Source organism: Phacochoerus africanus, chromosome 2 (genome assembly GCF_016906955.1).
Source record: "Phacochoerus africanus isolate WHEZ1 chromosome 2, ROS_Pafr_v1, whole genome shotgun sequence".
Lineage (NCBI taxonomy): Eukaryota > Metazoa > Chordata > Mammalia > Artiodactyla > Suidae > Phacochoerus > Phacochoerus africanus.
Window position 1 is genome coordinate 189,946,646 of NC_062545.1, and position 18,834 is coordinate 189,965,479.

General features: G+C 42.1%; 1 protein-coding gene and 1 long non-coding RNA gene across 2 annotated transcripts in view; one reads left to right on the forward strand and one right to left on the reverse strand.

Moving 5' to 3' along the window:
- The first annotated feature begins 3,021 nt into the window (after positions 1-3,021).
- Positions 3,022-18,834, forward strand: part of LOC125119884 (uncharacterized) — a 40,789-nt gene continuing 24,976 nt past the window's right edge. Inside the window, exons 1-2 of the long non-coding RNA XR_007133204.1 lie at positions 3,022-3,230; positions 10,773-10,837. This is a non-coding gene — a long non-coding RNA (uncharacterized LOC125119884). The remainder of the gene's footprint in view (positions 3,231-10,772; positions 10,838-18,834) is intronic.
- On the reverse strand, positions 15,032-15,374 carry LOC125119883 (40S ribosomal protein S27-like). Its single transcript, XM_047767449.1, has one exon. It carries the CDS (start codon positions 15,339-15,341, stop codon positions 15,087-15,089), a length of 255 nt encoding a protein of 84 aa, XP_047623405.1. The 5' UTR covers positions 15,342-15,374; the 3' UTR covers positions 15,032-15,086.

Genomic DNA, 18,834 nt, shown 5'->3' on the forward strand with positions numbered 1-18,834 from the left:
GGCAAGAGGATTAGTCTGTCATAAACACTTTACCATGACTAGAAGCTAGAATCGGAACGGCAGTAAAATAGTGAGTGAGGGTTGGCCAGATCTTCATTTTTTAACCTTCTCCTTCCTTCTCTCTCTCTCTCCTCCCCTCCCCTTTCCACCACTCACCCTCACCTAGAAAGGCCCTGGACCTCAGTAAGAAGAAAGGGACAGAATAGGCTGTTGGCATCAAGAGATGGCTCAATATTTGGAGGAAAAAGGTGATTTCCTTCTGTAAGTCTCCTCTTATCAATGATATCCTAAAAAACACTAGAGAGGTTCCAAATCTGGCAGTGGACAGTTTAAAAACTAAGATGCACAGACCCCACTCCACACCTACCAAATCAACAATGGGTGGAAGGGCCCACGTGATTCTGATAGTTAGTTGGGATTGAGGACCATTGCCAGAACAGGCAGGCCTCAGATGCTTCCTGAATGAACCAATGAATGAGTGCATATGCACACCTGGCATGGGCAGGTGAGCTCCTTCCCAGAGGTTAAAGGTACCCCTCTTCCACAGGCTGGGTCTCTGGTATACTGGGCTGTAGCGGGCTTGTCCAAGTGCTGTGGAAAGTATTAGCCAGAGTGTGTTTTGACAGTGATATATGATGCCTTGCTTCATGGGAAATAGTTCAGGAACCGCCAGGAAGTCTGAAATCCATTGAGAATGTGTTAAACATGAGGTGTCCTGTTAGGTTTCTCAATCTCTCAACAGTCTTGAAATTTGTTTGTCCTTGTTCCAGTTTATATGCTCCTGAAAAAGGCCTTTTATTGTCCTGCATCTGTCACTTAAAGATATCCTTAACTCAGGAAACAAACCTCACTTATCTTTAGAAGTGTTTTACTTGGATCAAAAAGCGGCTGAATACAATGCTTTATGATGCCTGAAAAATAACACCCAGAGTACGGTTCTAAAGTGACTTTGAAATCCTCCCCTTTTAATAAAAATCTTCCTCCTTTGGGAGGATAATTTCTTGAGTGGTAATAATCTGGTTACTGGCATCAACCTGAGACCCTTTTCCTATTAATTGTTGTAAACAAAGCTCTTGCTTATAAAGATGAACATATATTAAATTTCAGGAACTTTAAATTTCCTAATAAGAAAAGGGACAATTTACAATGAATTGATAGCATTATTCTGTGACCATGTTGGAGTACTTGGGTTTAGGACAGGGAGACCGACCACAAAAGGGCTAACTTGGGGATGAAAAGATGAAGTTTCCATTCTCCATGGGCTAAAGATGGTATAAGTTTTTCCCTAATAGATTTCTACAAGGTATGTTTTATATCTTCACTTTCATTGCACATTTATTGCCTCAACACTAATCAATGATGAGAAAGTGTGTGTTGTGATTCTTCTCTTCTAAAGCACAATTGATAAACCATCATTTTCTTTTAGTTCATTCTCTTTTTTTCTCACTGCATATTCACATCTAGATTTTTCTCTTTGGGAATGTAACTTCCTGTGAAGCAGTGATGATGATTTTAAAGGAAAAAAATGAATATTACACCCAACATAATGACATAGTCTTTTAATATATAAAAATGTTTGATGCTTATAAATGATAATCATGCACATCAATTTGGAACACTGTAAAATCTTGGATTATATAAGCAGAGCTTGAATTGGTGCCTCTTCACCAACAGAACAATTAGGTAAAAGACAGTATCTCTTTAGAAACATTGTCAATGCATTTCCTTTTTCATGTTAGTTTTCTAAAGTTTTTGCTCAGCATTATTGATTTATTTGATTTAATCACACACATGGAAGGATTAAAATATGTTTGGAGCAACTAAGTAATTTGAAATGTGTACTTTACATTCAAATTGCATCAATCCTTTTCACATCTACATGGACATAAAGTTTCTAAGTTCCTTGCTTATGTGGGCTTCTTCCTTAATCCCCTCCCCCCCTTCTCCTTTCTCCTTTAGAATGCTAAATATCCTCCTCCTATGGAGACTAAATTAGATGCATCTTGAATTCATTTCTTAGAACATAAGAAATCTTTCTCTTCCCCCTAAGCTGTCAGTACCATTTATATTTTAAATGAAAGGCAACCCTTTTCCTGAAGGAGGAACTCCAACTTTCTTTGGGGATTATCTAAACAATGTCACGTGTCTTCTTTTCTCTGCTCCGTCTTCACATGAGAAAGCATAAATCATGGAACCCAACAAATAAACACAATTGACATGTTATTTCTCTTTCTATAGAGACATCAGTTCTTTAATCTCCTATTTCTTGTGAGCAGACCTACTTTGGAGGACTGAAATCCTAATGTATACACAGTGGTATTCTGCGAGTAGGAAAGGAAACTCTAATGGAACTGTATGCTAGCGAAATTTAATGTAACATGACTACATGAATACCTCTTGCTGTTTTGCTTCTCTCATCCCGTTTGGCTATAAAAACCAGAAAGCATTCCTGCTGAAAGGAAAAGAACAGCTAGCTAAGAGGAAAATCTAACCGTGAAGGGCTGGCAGTGCTCAGTGCCAAGAACCTGAAACGTTCTTTAAAGCGTGATGTTTCATTGTTAAGGTTTTATAAGAAGTTAGCTTTAACCTATTAAGAAAAGAGTGATTTAGAAATAGGGGGAAAGGAACAATTTGCCCCATTCTTTCTTCTCTAGTATAAACAAGGTATGAGACTACTTTTCTTGGCATAACATGAAGCTCTGAACTAACAAAAGAGGTGCAATTAAAGCTCACCTGGCCTCAGAGGTCTTCTTTCCATAAAGGTTAAACTCTAATGATCAGCACTCAGTGGCCAAGATTGGCTCAGGATGCTGGCAGAAGGTTCAATTGGTGCAGAGCACTTCTCTCAAAATAAAAGTCATTAAATCAACTGGAGGAAGCCTAGGAGAGGATCAGTGGGGGGATCCTCCTTATGTGTTTATTTTAGGGGTGAGCCCTGTGGACAGGGGTCTGGTAGGGTGAATGTTTGGTTTGTGAACCTCTCAAGCAGTCCAGGGGTATTTTCTAGAGTCTGCTTCAGAAAGGCCGACCACGTGAGTCTTGTTCCCAAAGAAAATGAGTTTTGTGCTGTGATCTCATCTTGTTTCCTTCAGTCTGAGTGATTCCCAGCTTTCAACCAACAGAGCACAGACAGCAGAGCAAGGCATTCTGGGACTTAGGTTTGGCACTGATGGCATCCAGGAAGACCAAGTTGCTGCCTGTGGAATAACTGCATCTGCTGTAACGAGCAGGTAAAATGAACTTTTCCCCGGTCCAGGGCTTGCTTATAGGTGTAAGTGTGCCTCCATTCTAAAGTGAGACACTAGACGACCTGCAAAGTGGGTGGTGATAACCTGACCCCAACACTCTCCTCACAGGTAGAAAAGGCCAGGTTTTAGAATTTCTAGGGAGAGGCTGGTTGAGGGTGGTAGTGAGTTTGATGGAGCCCAGTACAAGAAGCTGCAAGAAGACCACTTGGAGAGCTTGTTGTGTTCTGGGAGTTGGAGGAACCAATGGGACTGTTGTCTTAGGAACATAAAGATGAGACACCATGGCTATCACTCTCATGTAGCAGGGGAGAGAGCATGAGGGCAATTGTGATGTATTGGGAACTAGCTCCACTTCCCACCAAGGAGGAAGGGGAAAGTGCAGGGATATGGGAGTAGTTTTTTTATTGGACCTGAAGTCGGCAGTGTGGGAGAGAGCCCTGCTGGAGACACTGTACATCTGTCTTCCCAGAGGGGCAACCTAGAGGGATGACGTGACCCCCACCAGGGTTGGATCATGAAATTCCCTGGGGCTCAGGGAAGAAATAAAAACAACCAGCCAGAGGGAAATGCATCACACACCTGAAGAGAATTATAGTCTAATGTTCTTACTAGGATCCCTAAAGAACTCAGAAATGCACCACAGGGAAGGTGGTCAGCTTGAACCATTCACCTAAGTCAGGGAGCATCACCTTAAAATAGCAATTCAGCCAGAGGAGCTCCACCCACGTGATATAGGTGTCAGTCAGGTGAGATCTTTCATGCCTCTTTCCACCTACCTTCCCCCACTCCACATCCTTTCAGAAGCCTAGTGATGGGGAGAGCAGAAGTGGGAGGAGCAGACAAAGAAATGGAGAGGAATTCTCCACCACAGCACTTCCTGCTGTGGCGCCCTCATGGGTTAGAGAGGAGGTTAGACTTTAAATATAGAATTCCCACAATAACACTGGGCATTTCAATATTTGTGATTTTTTTTGCCATTGTCAGTGATCAGAGGACTTTTTGTTGATGAGGAATGAGTGGATAGCTATGAGGCCTGCCTGTAACCCTCAGGGTTTTGCTTAACAGAATTGATAAAAACATATTCATTAATCATGCTATTATGCTATTGCTTATCATCTCAGAGTGAGTAGGTAAGCTGTGGTCCCACTCAAGGTGTCATCTTGGGATCTAAGAACAATGAACTTCAGACAGTGGACTTGAATGGGGCTTGAACTGGAACAGAGTTGTTTTCTGGTTGACAAGCCCATGAGTCATTTCTTCTCAATCAATGTGCCAGGCAGAATTGAGAAATTACTTTGTAAAAGAAGATGTTTCGCATCCTTCTTTCTCACCCTGACATAGATATTTTCTGCTCCTGAAGTGCATTTGGTTAAATAAACATAAGTGATTTCTGGAGCAGCTAAAAACATCACTAGAGAATTTCATGTCCATGAAAATGAAGGGAAATATGGAACCTCCTAAGGGTTCCCACACTGTATGTTAAATGTTACTTCGTCCAGGTTGCAAACATATTTCCTAGTGATCATCCTCCCAGTGAGTAGGAATCTGGAAATCAAAATTAATAGGAGAGTTCCCATTGTGGTTCAGTGGTAATGAACCTAACTAGTATCCATGAGGATGCAGGTTTGATCTCTGGTCCCACTCAGTAGGTTAAGAATGCCATGAGCTGTGGTATAGGTTGTAGACACAGCTCAAATCCCGGATTACTGTGGCTGTGGCGTAGGCTGACAACTATAGCTCCGGATTTAAACCCTAGCCTGGGAACTTCCATATGTCTCGGGTGTGGCCCTAAAAAAAAGGACAATTTTTACGTACTAGAAGAAACATTATGTGTAGAGCTATTGATGGCAAGCCCATGGCCACTTTAATAAAGTCTCACTTGAAACATCCACCAGCACCTGATGAGATCACTTACAGTTTTTTTTAATGATGTGTTAAGTTCTAAAATATCCAGTTAGTAACCTGTTCCTGAAGGAGGACTTTTAGAGCACGACAGGGTAATCTTTTCAGAATAGTGACACTCTGCTGGTGAGCAGACCCAGCTGAGGTCAGGTGGGACATCTGCTCTTGAAGAATATAAACTGGTGAGATAAACTATAAATAAAGATAAGGCTGTTCATGCGGGAGGAGGAAAGAGACTGACAGAACTATACTGAACTCTTGAAAAGCATCATTTCCCAGTGTGGCCTAGGGAGTCTTTTGAAGGAAATGGTGATTAGTACAAAGACTGCAGGGTGTCTGAGAATTAATGTTTTATTTGTGTTTTTATTTGATTAATGCCTGCTCATCCACTTAGCTTCATGAGAGCAGGAACTCCTTGTCTTGCAGATTAAAAAAAAAAAAAAAATTTATGGCTGCACCCACGGCATATGGAAGTTGCTGGCCCAGGGATTGAATCCGAGCTGCAGCTATGACCTGTGCAGCTGTGCAAGGCGGGATCCTTTAACCATGGAGCGGGGGCCAGGGAGCAAACCTGCACCTATGCAGCAACCTGACCCTCTGCAGGCAGAGTCTCAACCCACTATGCCTTGTCTCTTGGATTTATAATGCTGCTCAGGCCTATAATCATTTGGCCTCTTCTTTCTTTCTCTTTCATTTTCAAAGATATTTCCCTGGAAAGGATGTTGTCTACTGTCTCTCTCATCAACTCTCCCTACTTAGCCACACACACTCCCTACCTTGGCACGTCTCTGTCAGGGCATGGGGGTGAGGGGTGGGGTTCCTACATTCAGACCTGCGACAGCATGGACAGAGTCAGGAGATACTGGCCCTTTGGAGCAAATCCAGAGGCTGTAACTGAGCTCCAGTGAATATCCCTTTTATTTTGGCTGGTCAGTTTTTCCGGTAAGAGCATACTTCCTTTTTTATGATTTTTATTGTTTCTATTTTAGCTGGTTTACAGTGTTCTAGTGTACAAAAAGGTGACCCAGTTACACGTACATACATACATTCTTTTTTCTCACATTATCATGCTCCATCCTAAGTGACTAGATATAGTTCCCAGTGCTATACAGCAGGATCTCATTGCTTATCCATTCTAAAGGCAATAGTTTGCATCTATTAACCCCAAATTTCTAGTCCAGCCCGCTCCCTCCCTGCCCTGCCTTGGCAACCACAAGTCTGTTCTCCATGTCCATGATTTTCTTTTCTGTGGAAAGGTTCATCTGGCTGTATATTAGATTCCAGATCTAAGTTATATCATATGGTATTTGTCTTTCACTTTCTGACTTACTTCACTCAGTATGAGAGTCTTTAGCTCCATCCATGTTGCTGCAAATGGCATTATTTTGTTCTTTTTTATGGCTGAGTAGTATTCTGTTGTGTATATGTATCACGTTTTGGTCAGAGCATACTTCTAATTGCAGAGAATTGACAGTCTTCTTACATTATACCAGGACCACTTGGCACAGTGAGAAAATAAAATGCAGAAAAGTGCCAGGGTTTATCCTTTATCCCGGGACCCCTCCCTGTCAGCACTGACAACTCTGCCAGGTTAATCTCCATTTCAAGAAGGGTAAACAGACTTGAGGTGGGGTGGGGGGGGGGTTGAGAGAGAGAGAGAGAAAGAGAAGCAGGGTTTAGTCAAAAAGGAGAGCGTCTTCACAAAGAAGAAACAGAGCAGCATGTACCCTTGACTCTATTCTTCATCCACTATTCATGGGTCCTCATCCTAAACTTCCTTCATCAGAGTTTGCTTTTTAGCATCTTTGTTTTTATGAACTATCCCTCCAACAAGTGATATTTAATTATTTTTAAAAAGTAAATGACTTCTGGTTTTATATTTTGGCTCTTGTGGTTGACCATAGAAGTAGGAATCCAGGGCTGTCCTTCCTCCTCAGAATGTGTAACTAGGAGAGTGGCCTTTCTTCCTTCAGAGGGACTCATGGTGAAGAAATCTTTTAACAGTTGTCCATTTTAAAAGGCACCTTAAAGATTCAAGTAACTTGTACACACACACACACACACACACACACACACACACACATTAATTTTACTAATGGGAAGGCAGATTTAAAGCAAAAGCAGTGAGATCTTTTCATTCCTTCCAGAATGTGGTCCTAGGTGAATACATTAAGTGTAGAGCTTGGGATTTACCTAATGGTTTTCAGAAGCCAGTTCCATAGCTTTGATTAATGCTGCCTCATAATACCAATGATATGTACCCCAGTAAATCATTGGAACATTTTCCCTTGGTAATATATTAAAGCCACACATTACATGCTACTGTGGCTCAGGTGATATATTGCTTGAGGAGAAAACACACCCAACTGCCTAAAGGCCCTGTTGTACACACTTGGGTAGAATTAAGCCTGGCTACTTGTTCACAGAATCTGTTTGCAGCATTGAGTGGGTTCAGAGAACTTTGGGGTTTTTCCCCCCAACATTAAAAACATGCTGCTCACATTTGCATGGGTCCTTTGGAACAAAGGACCCAAACTCTCTTTAAGTGCAAATGCATGTGAAAAATGTTGAACGAGTTGAAAGTACGGATTTTGGTGGGTTGGAATTCTAGCTCTTTCATTTGATGGTCTACAAGTTCTTGGGGAAATCATTTAGATGTTGTGTAAAATAGGGAGTGTGTGTGTGTGTGTACTCTCTACCTTTCAGGGTCACATTGAGGATAAGTTGAGGTCCTGAATATAAGTGGGTAGCTCAATGGTTGGCACCTAGTCAGCAAGTGGCAGCTAGTTTGGAATATTCTAGCAGGGACCTCCCCACCAACATTTCTATACTCTACTTGGACTCTTCCCACAGCAATTGCTTTATTTGTAGCTGCTTTGAGTGACTAGGTTTATGTGGGTGTCAAGGTTAATGACCCAGGTAATGTCCTTCCATTTGGAAACTGAGTGGCAGAGTAGCAGGGCAGTGCTAAGTATCCTGTCCAGCAGGCTCTGTGGTCCCTTGGCCATCCTCCTCGCTAGGCAGTAATAACCAGGTTAGCTACACCTAGAACACCCGGTACCACAGTGTAGACAGGAGCTCAGGTAGAGAAGAAGTCCTGACTCTTGTCCTGAGTTTTGGCTCTTGGCAGTGAAAGAGAAAAATGAAACTGGAAAGATAGTTTTTTTTTTTTCTCACAAAATTCATATGAAATAATTTGGTTTCAAGCATCCCAGATAATCTCTTCTAAGCTTTGGTTCCAGGAGTTCCTGTTGTGGCTCAGTGGTTAACAAACCTGACTCGTATCCATGAGGATACAGGTTCAATCCCTGGCCTTGCTCTATAGATCAAGGATCCAGCATTGCCGTGAGCTGTGGCGTAGGCCAGCAGCTACAGCTCCAATTCAACCCCTAACCTGGGAACCTCCATATGCTGTGGGCAAAAAGACAAAATAAATAAATAAATATATAAATAAGTTAAAAACCCCCACAAACTTTGGTCCCAATTGAGCTGTACTAGTCTGATCTTGCCATCAGCAAAACCCTTTTAAAAAATGCCCTGCTTGGGTTGTTATAGTAATGTACCTGTGCGTCCTGGGAACAGCTTATGGGGAAAGTCATAGCTATTACACATGTAACATAATAATAACACAGATAAGGAATTTTTCTATAATTTCACCAGCCCAACACATCTCCCGTTTTCTAGAATCCTCTCCAAGCTTTACCCTATGCATACATAATTTTATGTACTTACATTATTGCATAGCTATAATCTTTATATTATTAGATAAGTGATCTATGATATGTATATATGTGCTGTAAAAATTCAAAACTATATAAATTCTATGGAGCTAACAGTGACAGTCTTTATTACTTCACTCCAACTAGTTTTTTTCATTATAATTTTGTTTTTTTCTTTCAAAAATAACATCATCTCCAAGAATTGTCTGCGACATCCTTTTATTTACTTAATATATCTTAGAATTATCCTAGACCAACTGTTGTAGTCTCCCTTTTTGCATTTAACATTTTTATAAACTTTTCTTCGTGTTGCCAAGTACTTTTAGAATTATCACTCTGAACAATGAATGTGAGTAGAATCGAGACCCACGTGGCTTACTTATGGGACATGAAACACTATAGCCACAAAATGTGCTCATCCCAGGTAGCTTGCTTGTTTGACATTGAGTTGGTTGGCGAATCATAGAATGGTTCGGTGGAAAGACAGTGAGCCTGTATGCATTTTACAGATGAGGCAACTGAAGCCTTTCCCCTCTTCTTCCTGCATGGAAGACAGGAAGTAGAGCTTCTTACAAATCTGAGGATCAGGATCATTTGCTAAGAAAGGGGCTGGGTCCCTGATAACTTCCTTGAGCAGCTCTGTCAGCTCTGGGTTACCTATATATGGACTTCGTTTTCCATGAGAGAAATATCCGTCTACTTGGTATAGTCACTATAGCAGGGGTCTCCCTCACATGCAGCCAAACACATTCCTGACCTATACAGCTATGTTCACGCACTGACTTATCCACTTACCAAACATTGATTTCTGGTCATGTGCCCACAAGATACAGATTATACACCTAATAATGATAGCGTTTTTGGAACACTTACTATGGACAGTGCTTGGGCCATGGCCTTCACACTTAACTGCAAAAAACCGCATGCCATTTATCCTTTAGGCAATAGGGACCCTACAGATTTTTTTGAGAAGCCAAACAAATAACCCTGTGAAGTACAAATTCCCATTTTCAGATGGGATTTGGAGAGATCAAGTGACTTCAGTGCAATTAATTCTGTTTGACAAACATCCCCTGGGCCCTGGACTCTGGAGAATTTCTCAGAGGCTTGAGGCTACACAGCCAGATGAGACAAGGTCTGGCTGTAGTGAGCACTGCAAAGGAGGCAAGACTTTTCTGGAATTAAAGCAGTTGTAGAAGTTGTGCTTTCTCTGCCTGGCATCAATTACTGACTTTCTGTCAGCAGAATATTCCAGATGGGTTGGTTTCTATAAAGTCCCTAGGGGGAATCCCAGGGTTTAGGTTCTAGGGGGAGGGAAAGGAGGAAATTGGCAGAAGAGATGGTTTGAAAGGACCATTTTTCAGTCTCCCCCAATCAGGTACCAAATAATGAACTGTCACAGAATACTTTCTATTTGTTAATTGTGCAGTTCTCCCAAGCACAGAGAGGAGAGGGAGAGAAAGGCAACCTTTGCCACGTGATTGGAGTCAGATTTGTTTACCAGATCAAAGCCCGTGGGTAATGGAAACTTCAGGGGAGGAGAGGGCTGGAGTGTGGAGCCTTGCCCACAGCGTCTGCTTAGCTGAATGCATCATTCTGTAGGCTCTGCTCTGGAGCTTGAACTGCACCACGTGCAAATGCCAACTCTCTTCAAACTCATCACAAGAGGGTTCTGGGCCACTTGGAACTGCCCAGGGGTGCTGGATGCTAAGAATGTTTATAGAGTGAAGCTCCTGGATTATGTTCCTCTTCTGTGCTGTAGGCATCTCTCATTTCTTAAGGGAAAAGTAACAAGTTCTCAGTTTTCTTAAAAGTTGTATGTAGCTAATTTGGAAACTGTTAACATTTCCTGATGCTAAAAAGTTTTAAAATAAACCTAAATTCCTTTTTTCTGGTTCTGCAGGCTGGAAGTCCAAGAACAGGGTGCCAACATGGTGGGGAGAGCCTTCTCCCGGCAGCAGAGGGAAGGTCAGTTTTCTGAAGGACTCACTATATATCCCATGTCTTCTGGGGAGATATGGGACCCACACCATTATGGACTGTGTTTTCGTGTCCCCTCAAGATTCATATGTTGACCCCTAATCCCCAGGGGGGTTGTATTAGGAAATGCTGGAGTTTTGGGGCGTTGATTAGGGTTTGATCAGAGTCAGGCCCTTGGGATGGGACTAGAGACCTTATAAAAAGAGGAGACCAGGAATCTCTGACTCAACCATACCCTGTCATGGTTTTACTGGGAGTCTTTTTTTTTTTTTTTTTTTTGCTTTTGCTTTTTAGGGCTACCTCTTCAGCATATGGAAGTTCCCATGCTAGGGGTCAAATTGGAGCTGTAGCCACTGGCCTACACCACAGCCACAGCAAAGCGGGATACAAGCCATGTCTGTGACCTATACCACAGCTCATGGCAACACCAGATCCTTAACCCACTGAGCGAGGCTAGGGATCAAAACTGCATCCTCATGGATGCTAGTCAGATTCATTTCTGCTGAGCCTCAATGGGAACTCCAGTGTCATTTATAATTCAAGACATTAATTATAAACATAGAAGAAAACGGAAGGAAGGATGCACCACAGATTGATAACCCCATGACCTCCAAGGAAGGAAGCCTGATGGGAAGATTTTACTTCAAATATATTGTTTAAAGTTTGCTTTATATTGAGTCTGTACTAATGTGTTACCTCTATAATTAAAAACCTCTCTTTCTAAAAGAGAAAAGATTCTTTACACAAGACATTTTAAAAGTGTTCTTGCATTTAGTTATTTCAAACTATGAGGATTCTCATTAATCCTTTAAAAGAACAACTCAGCATAATGCCAACTCTTGAAAAGTAATGTTTTTAAATGACAAGATAGTTTGGGATTAGAATTCCCTTATAAAGTGGAGGTTGTTTGCACTGGGAACGGACAGATAATACTTTGCAAACAGTGGTTGAATGATTTGTGATTGCTAAGTGCCTAGAGGATGAGCAGCCCCCAATGCCTGCCTGGTACTGTTAATATGTCTTTCATCTTTTGCCTACTCCGCAAATGTTAACAGTTCACTCTCAAGAATGATATGAATAAATTCTTACTGCTGTTGTAACCTGAGGTATAGGGAGAGGTCGAGGGGATTTTTCTTCACTATAATTTTTGTGGAATGGTCAGGGAGACAAGACTTTGGTTTAATCTCCAGCAGATGATCTTTATGTTTTATGTCCAGGGTCTCTGCCTGTGGGCCATGCTTGAGGCAGGGCATCTTTGGTGAGGCTAGGTGACCCGTGCCCAGGGTCCTGCCTACTTGGGCCCAGCAGAGGTAATGTGTTTTTAAAAACTCTTTCCTTTTCAACTTGAGAATTTTACTTTCTATCAGTTCTCTCTGTTTCCCCTGAAACCCTGAGAGAGGCACTGGTGTCGACTGTGTTATTACTAGATAGAGTAACTTATGGCAAATTGTGGTGAATTGTATCTGCACTGGGAGGACTAAGTCCCTGAGGGGAAGACAGAGCCTTGCACTGACCTGAGGGAAGTGACTTGAATTTGGACAACTCCCTGGAATGCACTGGACACTATGCCTTTGGAGTTGTTAGAGGAGATGTTGGCTCCTGGCGACAGGAGCTCCAGACTAGGGGGCAGGAGGATCCCACATGCACCTCATGTGGTCTCATTTCCCTTGCACTAGAACCCTGGGAAAGCAGAAGAGCCCGAGACAGCTGCTGCCCTGCTGGCAAGATTTCCCGTCTTATATCCTGAAACCAAGTGTGGTTGGCGATGGTCTTGTGAGTTTAGGTAGGTTTTGCAGATCTACTCTGCAGCCGTTTTCTGAGGTGCCTCTCAGGGAGTCATTAGGCATCCAGGCCTGGCCTCTTCTACTTCCTGTAAAATCTGCTGACCCTTCTTGGACCATTGGAAACCTGAATCTCTCCTTGAAATTTCTTGGTGTTTCTATTTTCCTTTCTACTCTTAACAGTATTTCTTTGACAAGTAGGGTCCTTTAATAAGAATGGAAGAGCCATTGCTTTTGAGCATCTTTGCCTTCCACCCTGCAAAATTTGCTAAGACAAGGAAATATGAAAGGCTACCTATTAGGAAGGATGGACAGGGGACAGAAAAGAAAACTCTAATTAATATGTGAAAAAGTCATGCTGCCACACTTGTTAGTATTAGCATTCAACACTCTTTATATTATATAGAGCTTGGTTATTTGCAAAGGGTTTTCACAACCAGTCTGTCATTTCAGCCTGACAATAATAGAAGGGAAGCAAGCAGTGGCAAGCCCTGGGGAGGGAGAGGGAAACCTTGCTTTGTAACAGTTGCCCATTTCCATGGTGTAAATGTTCTCACCACAGCCAATTCCAAACTACCATTGACTTAAAAAGCCTGGATTACTGGATATTTAACAATCAGCTCGGGACAGTTGATGCAGTCTGGCTCCAGCACACCACTGGTGGCAGGAGATGTGTAATCATCCTAATTTAAAGGTGAGCAAAGCAAAGCTCAGAAATTTTATCCAAGGTCACAGAGCTAGTAAGAAGCAAAGCTGGGAACTTGAACTTATGTCTGATATTCTGAGCATTTTTCTTGCCGAATCAAGTCCATCCTTCATGGTACTGGAATAGTAAAAGAACAAATCTATTTTGCGCCAATAAGAAATGCCTAAAAAACCCTCAGATGTCTGCTTTCCTCCCTCTCCCTTGAAGGAAGAAATCCTCTCCGTGTGCAGAATCCTTTCCCTCCCCACTCATATGGAGCCACATTCCATCAGTTAATTCCTCTGTCTTACATCTTAAAAAAAAAAAAAAAATTGGGGGGAGTTCCCATTGTGGCTCAGCAGTAACAAACCCGACTAGTATCCAGGAGTATGTGGGTTCAATCCCTGGCCTCGCTCAGTGGGTTAAGGATCCGGCATTGCTGTGAGCTGTGGTGTAGGTCACAGACGCAGATCAGATCTGGTGTTGTTATGGCTGTGGTATAGGCTGGGAGCTGCAGCTCCAACTTGACCCCTAGCCTAGGAACTTCCATATGCCACATGTGCGACCCTAAAAAAAGACTAAATAAATAAACAAATATTTTTCTCCATGCCCATGGAAAGTTCCTGGACCAGGGATTGAACCCATGCCAGAGCAGTGACAACACCGGATCCTAAAGCAATAGACTGTCAGGGAATACCTCTGTCTTACATCTCTATCATCCCTCCTCCCGCCCTCTTTCACCCTCACCTATCACTTCTTTTGCTATTTCTCTAATCCAAGACTAATTCCCTGTTTGACTTGCTCACCATCTACTTCTGATGACCATGCTTCTTGACAAAGTCAGACTTTTATTTCAGCACTTCCACTCCTGCCTTAGGTCACTGTCATTTGATTTTGTCATTTGTCACTCAAAGTCCCAAATCTCCCCTCTCCAAGGTTATCTGTGCCCTTCTTTATTTATTTCTGTTTTGTTTTTGTTTTTGATATCCTTCTTGAAATGCATTTCTCACTTGGTTTTCCTGCTCAGTTGGGCTCCACAGGTTCTCATCACATCTTTGTGAGTGATTCTTCTGTTAGAAAAGGGAGCCTCATGAGCATCTGGACAGAACCTGGGGCTAATGCCTGATTATTCAGTCCCTGACTCTCGCACCCCTCTCTTCCACTTCACTCTGCTGTTTACATCACCCCTGTCACTTGGCAGAGCTACCTGGCTGCCTTTGGAACATTCATTTCAATTGATCTGCCCCATTACTCTGTGTAGATGAAGTACTCAATGGACATGTACCCAGATGTTATAGGAAAGGAAGGTACCAGGAATAGCCTCTGTTTCTAGGAAAAGTCCAGAACAGGTAGACCTGATGGGCCTGGCACCTTGGCCCACCTCTCCTGAGTCTCATTGTCCCTGACTTTACTGTTCCTATACACTTCTCTTGAATCTTTAGATTTCCACCATCTGGCCTGTTGGAAAGAACATACATAGACTTTGAGGTCAGAAGGCTCTGGGCTTGAATTCTGCTCTGTTACTTACTAGCATCATGGCTTTTGGTGTGCCCTGTAACCCTTCTAAGTCTGTGCTGTCCCCTGAAAAACCTGATACCCTATTTGCAAGGAGACTGTGGGACTGTGAGATAATGTATGAAAAGAGTCCAGCATGGCTGTCACTCAACTAATGACAGGTTGTAGTCATTATCATTGGCCTTCTTTTTTTTTTTTTTGTATCCAAAATGTGCTTATTGGGATAATTTCCCATTCATCTTGATTCAGGGTGCTTTTAGTGCTGCTTCCATCTGAAGGAGCATCCTTCTGTAAGCCTTGCTTTTCCTCCTGTAGGCTGGCAGAGGACAGTAGAGCAGCCAACACACAACACTACTGTTTGTGCATGGCTAAAGACGGTGGTGATTTTATAGCATCCTGGGCATTTCACATCCGTGAAATAGGAATTGGGGCTCTGCACCAGGCGCTTCTTCTTGTGTTTCCTCTTCTCCTCTTCTGGAGAGGGATGAAGGAGATCCTTTGCGAGAGGCATGTTCTCGAAGGGACATCATCACCGCCGGGAAGGCTATCATTGGCCTTCTATCCTTCTACCCAGCTTTGTGTTTGGTGTCTCCCCACAAGACTGCAGTTTTCAATCCCAACCACTCACATTCCAGCCAGTTTGGATAACACCCCTCCTGGGATGATCCACAGTGCTCCGATCTGGAGCACCTGCCCCACAGATGGCATTCCTCTCCAGACCCTGGCCTTTTGCTCTTTGACCTCTACTTTACTGCCAAATTGAAAACATAGAGGAAAGAAGTGTTTACTCTGTTTTAGCCCAGCTAGCTTTGCCAGTCTCCCAGGTCCTCCTTTGCCTGGCGTAGGACATAATAAGGCTACGTTTGGGTTTGGAATCTCTACATAATTTAAGGTAGACTGGAATGATTTCTTTTTAGGTGAGAGCTAATGTGTGTATAGGTCTATATTTGTCCATGGTGGTTCACTATTTCCTTGATTGTTTGTCTTTTTGAGGTCTGTTAAAAATGATCACTTCATGGTTTGGTAAGAAATACCTGTCTCTTTTGAGTTCCAAACCAGTGAGTTTTTGGAAGTCAGTTATGTTTAGCTCAAAGAGTATTTTTTGTGTATATTTTTTGTTGTTGTTATTTAAAAAACACATTTCCCAATGCTGAGTACTGAAAAAACTGTGATTTCTGTTTGGGGGATGAATCAACAAGTATAGGATTTCTGCCCTTAATATGATACCATCTGAAGATTTGTTTGTTTTTTCATTTGGTTATACTTGTGTCCTTCTCAGGACCATAACTGTGAAAATGCTTAAATCTGATCATTATCATGTATTTCTGAAAGGACTGAAGAGTTTAAAAGTCTTTTAATTACTATTTCAAGAAAAAGGTGTCCATGAAGTTCCCTGGTGGCTCCACAGGTTAAGGATCCAACATTGTCACTGCACAGGTTGAATCACTGCTGTGGCATGGGTTCGATCCCTAGCCCAGAAACTTCCACATACTGTGGGCTTGGCCAAAAAAGAATAAGGTAAACTCAAATTCAAACACTTTAAAATCTTTAAAATATAATACGATTAGCATAACTTTTTAGATAATTTTTTTGTGCATGTACTAATGCATGTATGTATGAAAATGTCTGTCTGCGTGTGTGTAAATGTGCTTGTGTGTGTGTTCACATAATGCTCTGCAACTTGCTTTTCTCACTTGCAGTGGACTGTTGCTTCTTTCTGTGTTGGTAAATAAAAATTTGGCTTCTTTGTTTTTTAATCATCTGCATAATAATGCCATTAAACAGAGGTGCAATTTTAAGTCAACTCATTAATTCTCATTCCTTACAGAATTTCTAGTTCTTACAAGATTTAACTGAATAGTACCTAATTATTTAAGTAGACAGCTTTCCATGCCTGATAATTTGTGAATAAATAATTCATTAGTAACTAGGGGCTACCGCAAACCTAGACGTCCTAGGAAAGCAGGGGCTTATTGCAGTAGGAGGATCTGTATACCTAAGGAGAGACAGCATGACATCGAGGAGAAAGCACTGCACTAGAAGCCAAAGATCTTGGGTTCTAGTTCTGATTTTTTTTTCTGTTGAATAAGACACCAGTATCACTGGGCTTCACCACATCATTAAGGTGAAGATATTAATATCTATCTGCCTAACTCAAAGGTTCTTGTGAGGGTGCCCTGAGATAAAACATACAAAAGCACTTAGAGAACTATCCATTTTGCTAATAAGTGTTATTTGATGAATTCAATGAGTTTGAGCAATTGAGAATAAGTTGGTACTTACTGTAGAGAGCTCTAATTATACAGGGTCTGGGAGACTTGATGAACACAAATTCTGTGCTGTATCATCTATGGAGAGATGATGTCTAATTCTCTTCACCTTGGATTTTGAACTATAGAATGCAGCAGAAATAGTGTTCTTGGACTTCCAAGGACAGAACCTAAGAAGCCTAGTAGATTGTGCCTTGGTCTCCTAGAACATTTTCTCTAGGTGAATCCCATCACAGCATAAAAGAAGGACCAAGTGCTCTGAAGTTGCTATGCAATGAGGAAACCCAGGCTAGCCACCATGGAGAGGGCATGGAGAGAAATGCCTGTCCAGTTTCAGCTGTTCCAGCCTTCCCAGCTTGGGTACCAGACATGGGAATGAAGAAGACATTTTGGCATCAGCAGACATTAGCAGACACGATGCAATGAGCCATCCTGGATACTGTAATGCATATACAGGCAAAGTACCTATACTCAGTATACACAGAGTTCTTATACCTCAATGAAAGTAAGGCAGAGGGCCAAATTTCTCTCTACTAGCCCTCTTGAGACTAGGGTGCAGACATGTGGTCCCTTAGCAATCAGATGTACCTTCTCAAGTCTTAAATCCTGAGCTGGTGATGTAAACATACAGAACCATTTAGAGTTTGTTCTTGCCAAGGGCATCCAGAGCCTAGAGGCTGGTTATTGAAGCTGCAGGGCCAGCAGAGTTGTCCTCACCGTCTTTTTCAGTGGTGATGTAGCTTTGGCTTTGGGCCCTGCTGGCTAGGCTTGAGTTCTGGCCATTTGGCCAGACTGATTCTACAGCCTTCCAGATTATCCTGTGAGTCACCTGATATCTTTCTGATAAGTTCCTTTTCTGAGGTCAGTTTCTATAGTGTGAAATCAAAGACTCTTGCTAATTCAACAGAATGACCTTCTTGATATGTCAGTGAGGGAAGATCAGATGTGCAACTTCCTTCCCAACTCAACAATCTCTCTTTTTATAGGAACTTCCTTAATATTTTTTTGTGGTATCTAAAAGGCTGGAATGCAAAAGTCTCTGGAAGAGTCAGCCTGTCTATAGAAATTTCCTCCATTTAGTATCCTTGAGTTTTTCTCACCTTGGAAAAGAAAAAGAGAAGTCATCCTGATATTTTTGGTGTTCAAGTATAAAGTATGTTTTGTCTCAGAATGTAAATAATAATAATAATAATAATAATCCAACAAACCTTGTTTTTTGTGAAATCCGTCTAGCTAGAAGAATGTCTGGCTTTATGAATTTTTTCCCATGTTCCCAGAATAATATGCAACAATTGAATATCAGTTAAGAGGAGCTTATAACTCTGATTGGATTTAAAAAAAAAAAAAGTCAATGAGAGAGAAGCTCCCTGCTTTTTTTTTTCCTCAGAGAAGAGGAGTGAGTGACAATTTAGGAGATGCGGCCACAGAAGGGGTGGAGAAAAGATGGAGACACTAAAAAAATAAGTACTCTGGACACAGTCACGGGCTGCCTCTGTCACCATCACATTCATCCTCCTCAGAGGGTACCGAGACCCAGCTCTCATATTCCAAACCACCGAGAAATGGGTGAATGGCAGGTGGCCAACTCAGTGAGTCATGGTCCAGGAGCCCCAACTCCATCACATCCTCCTGGAAAGAGGGAAGCCGAGGCCGCAGGGTGGGAAATAGCGAACAGGCACTGACTACTGCTCCCTTTGCGTACAACACCCAAAGTTGCCTCCTTAATTTCTCTCT

Coding starts and splice junctions, on each gene's coding strand:
- LOC125119883 (XM_047767449.1), bottom strand. CDS start 15,341: ATGCCTCTCGCAAAGGATCTCCTTCATCCCTCTCCAGAAGAGGAGAAG.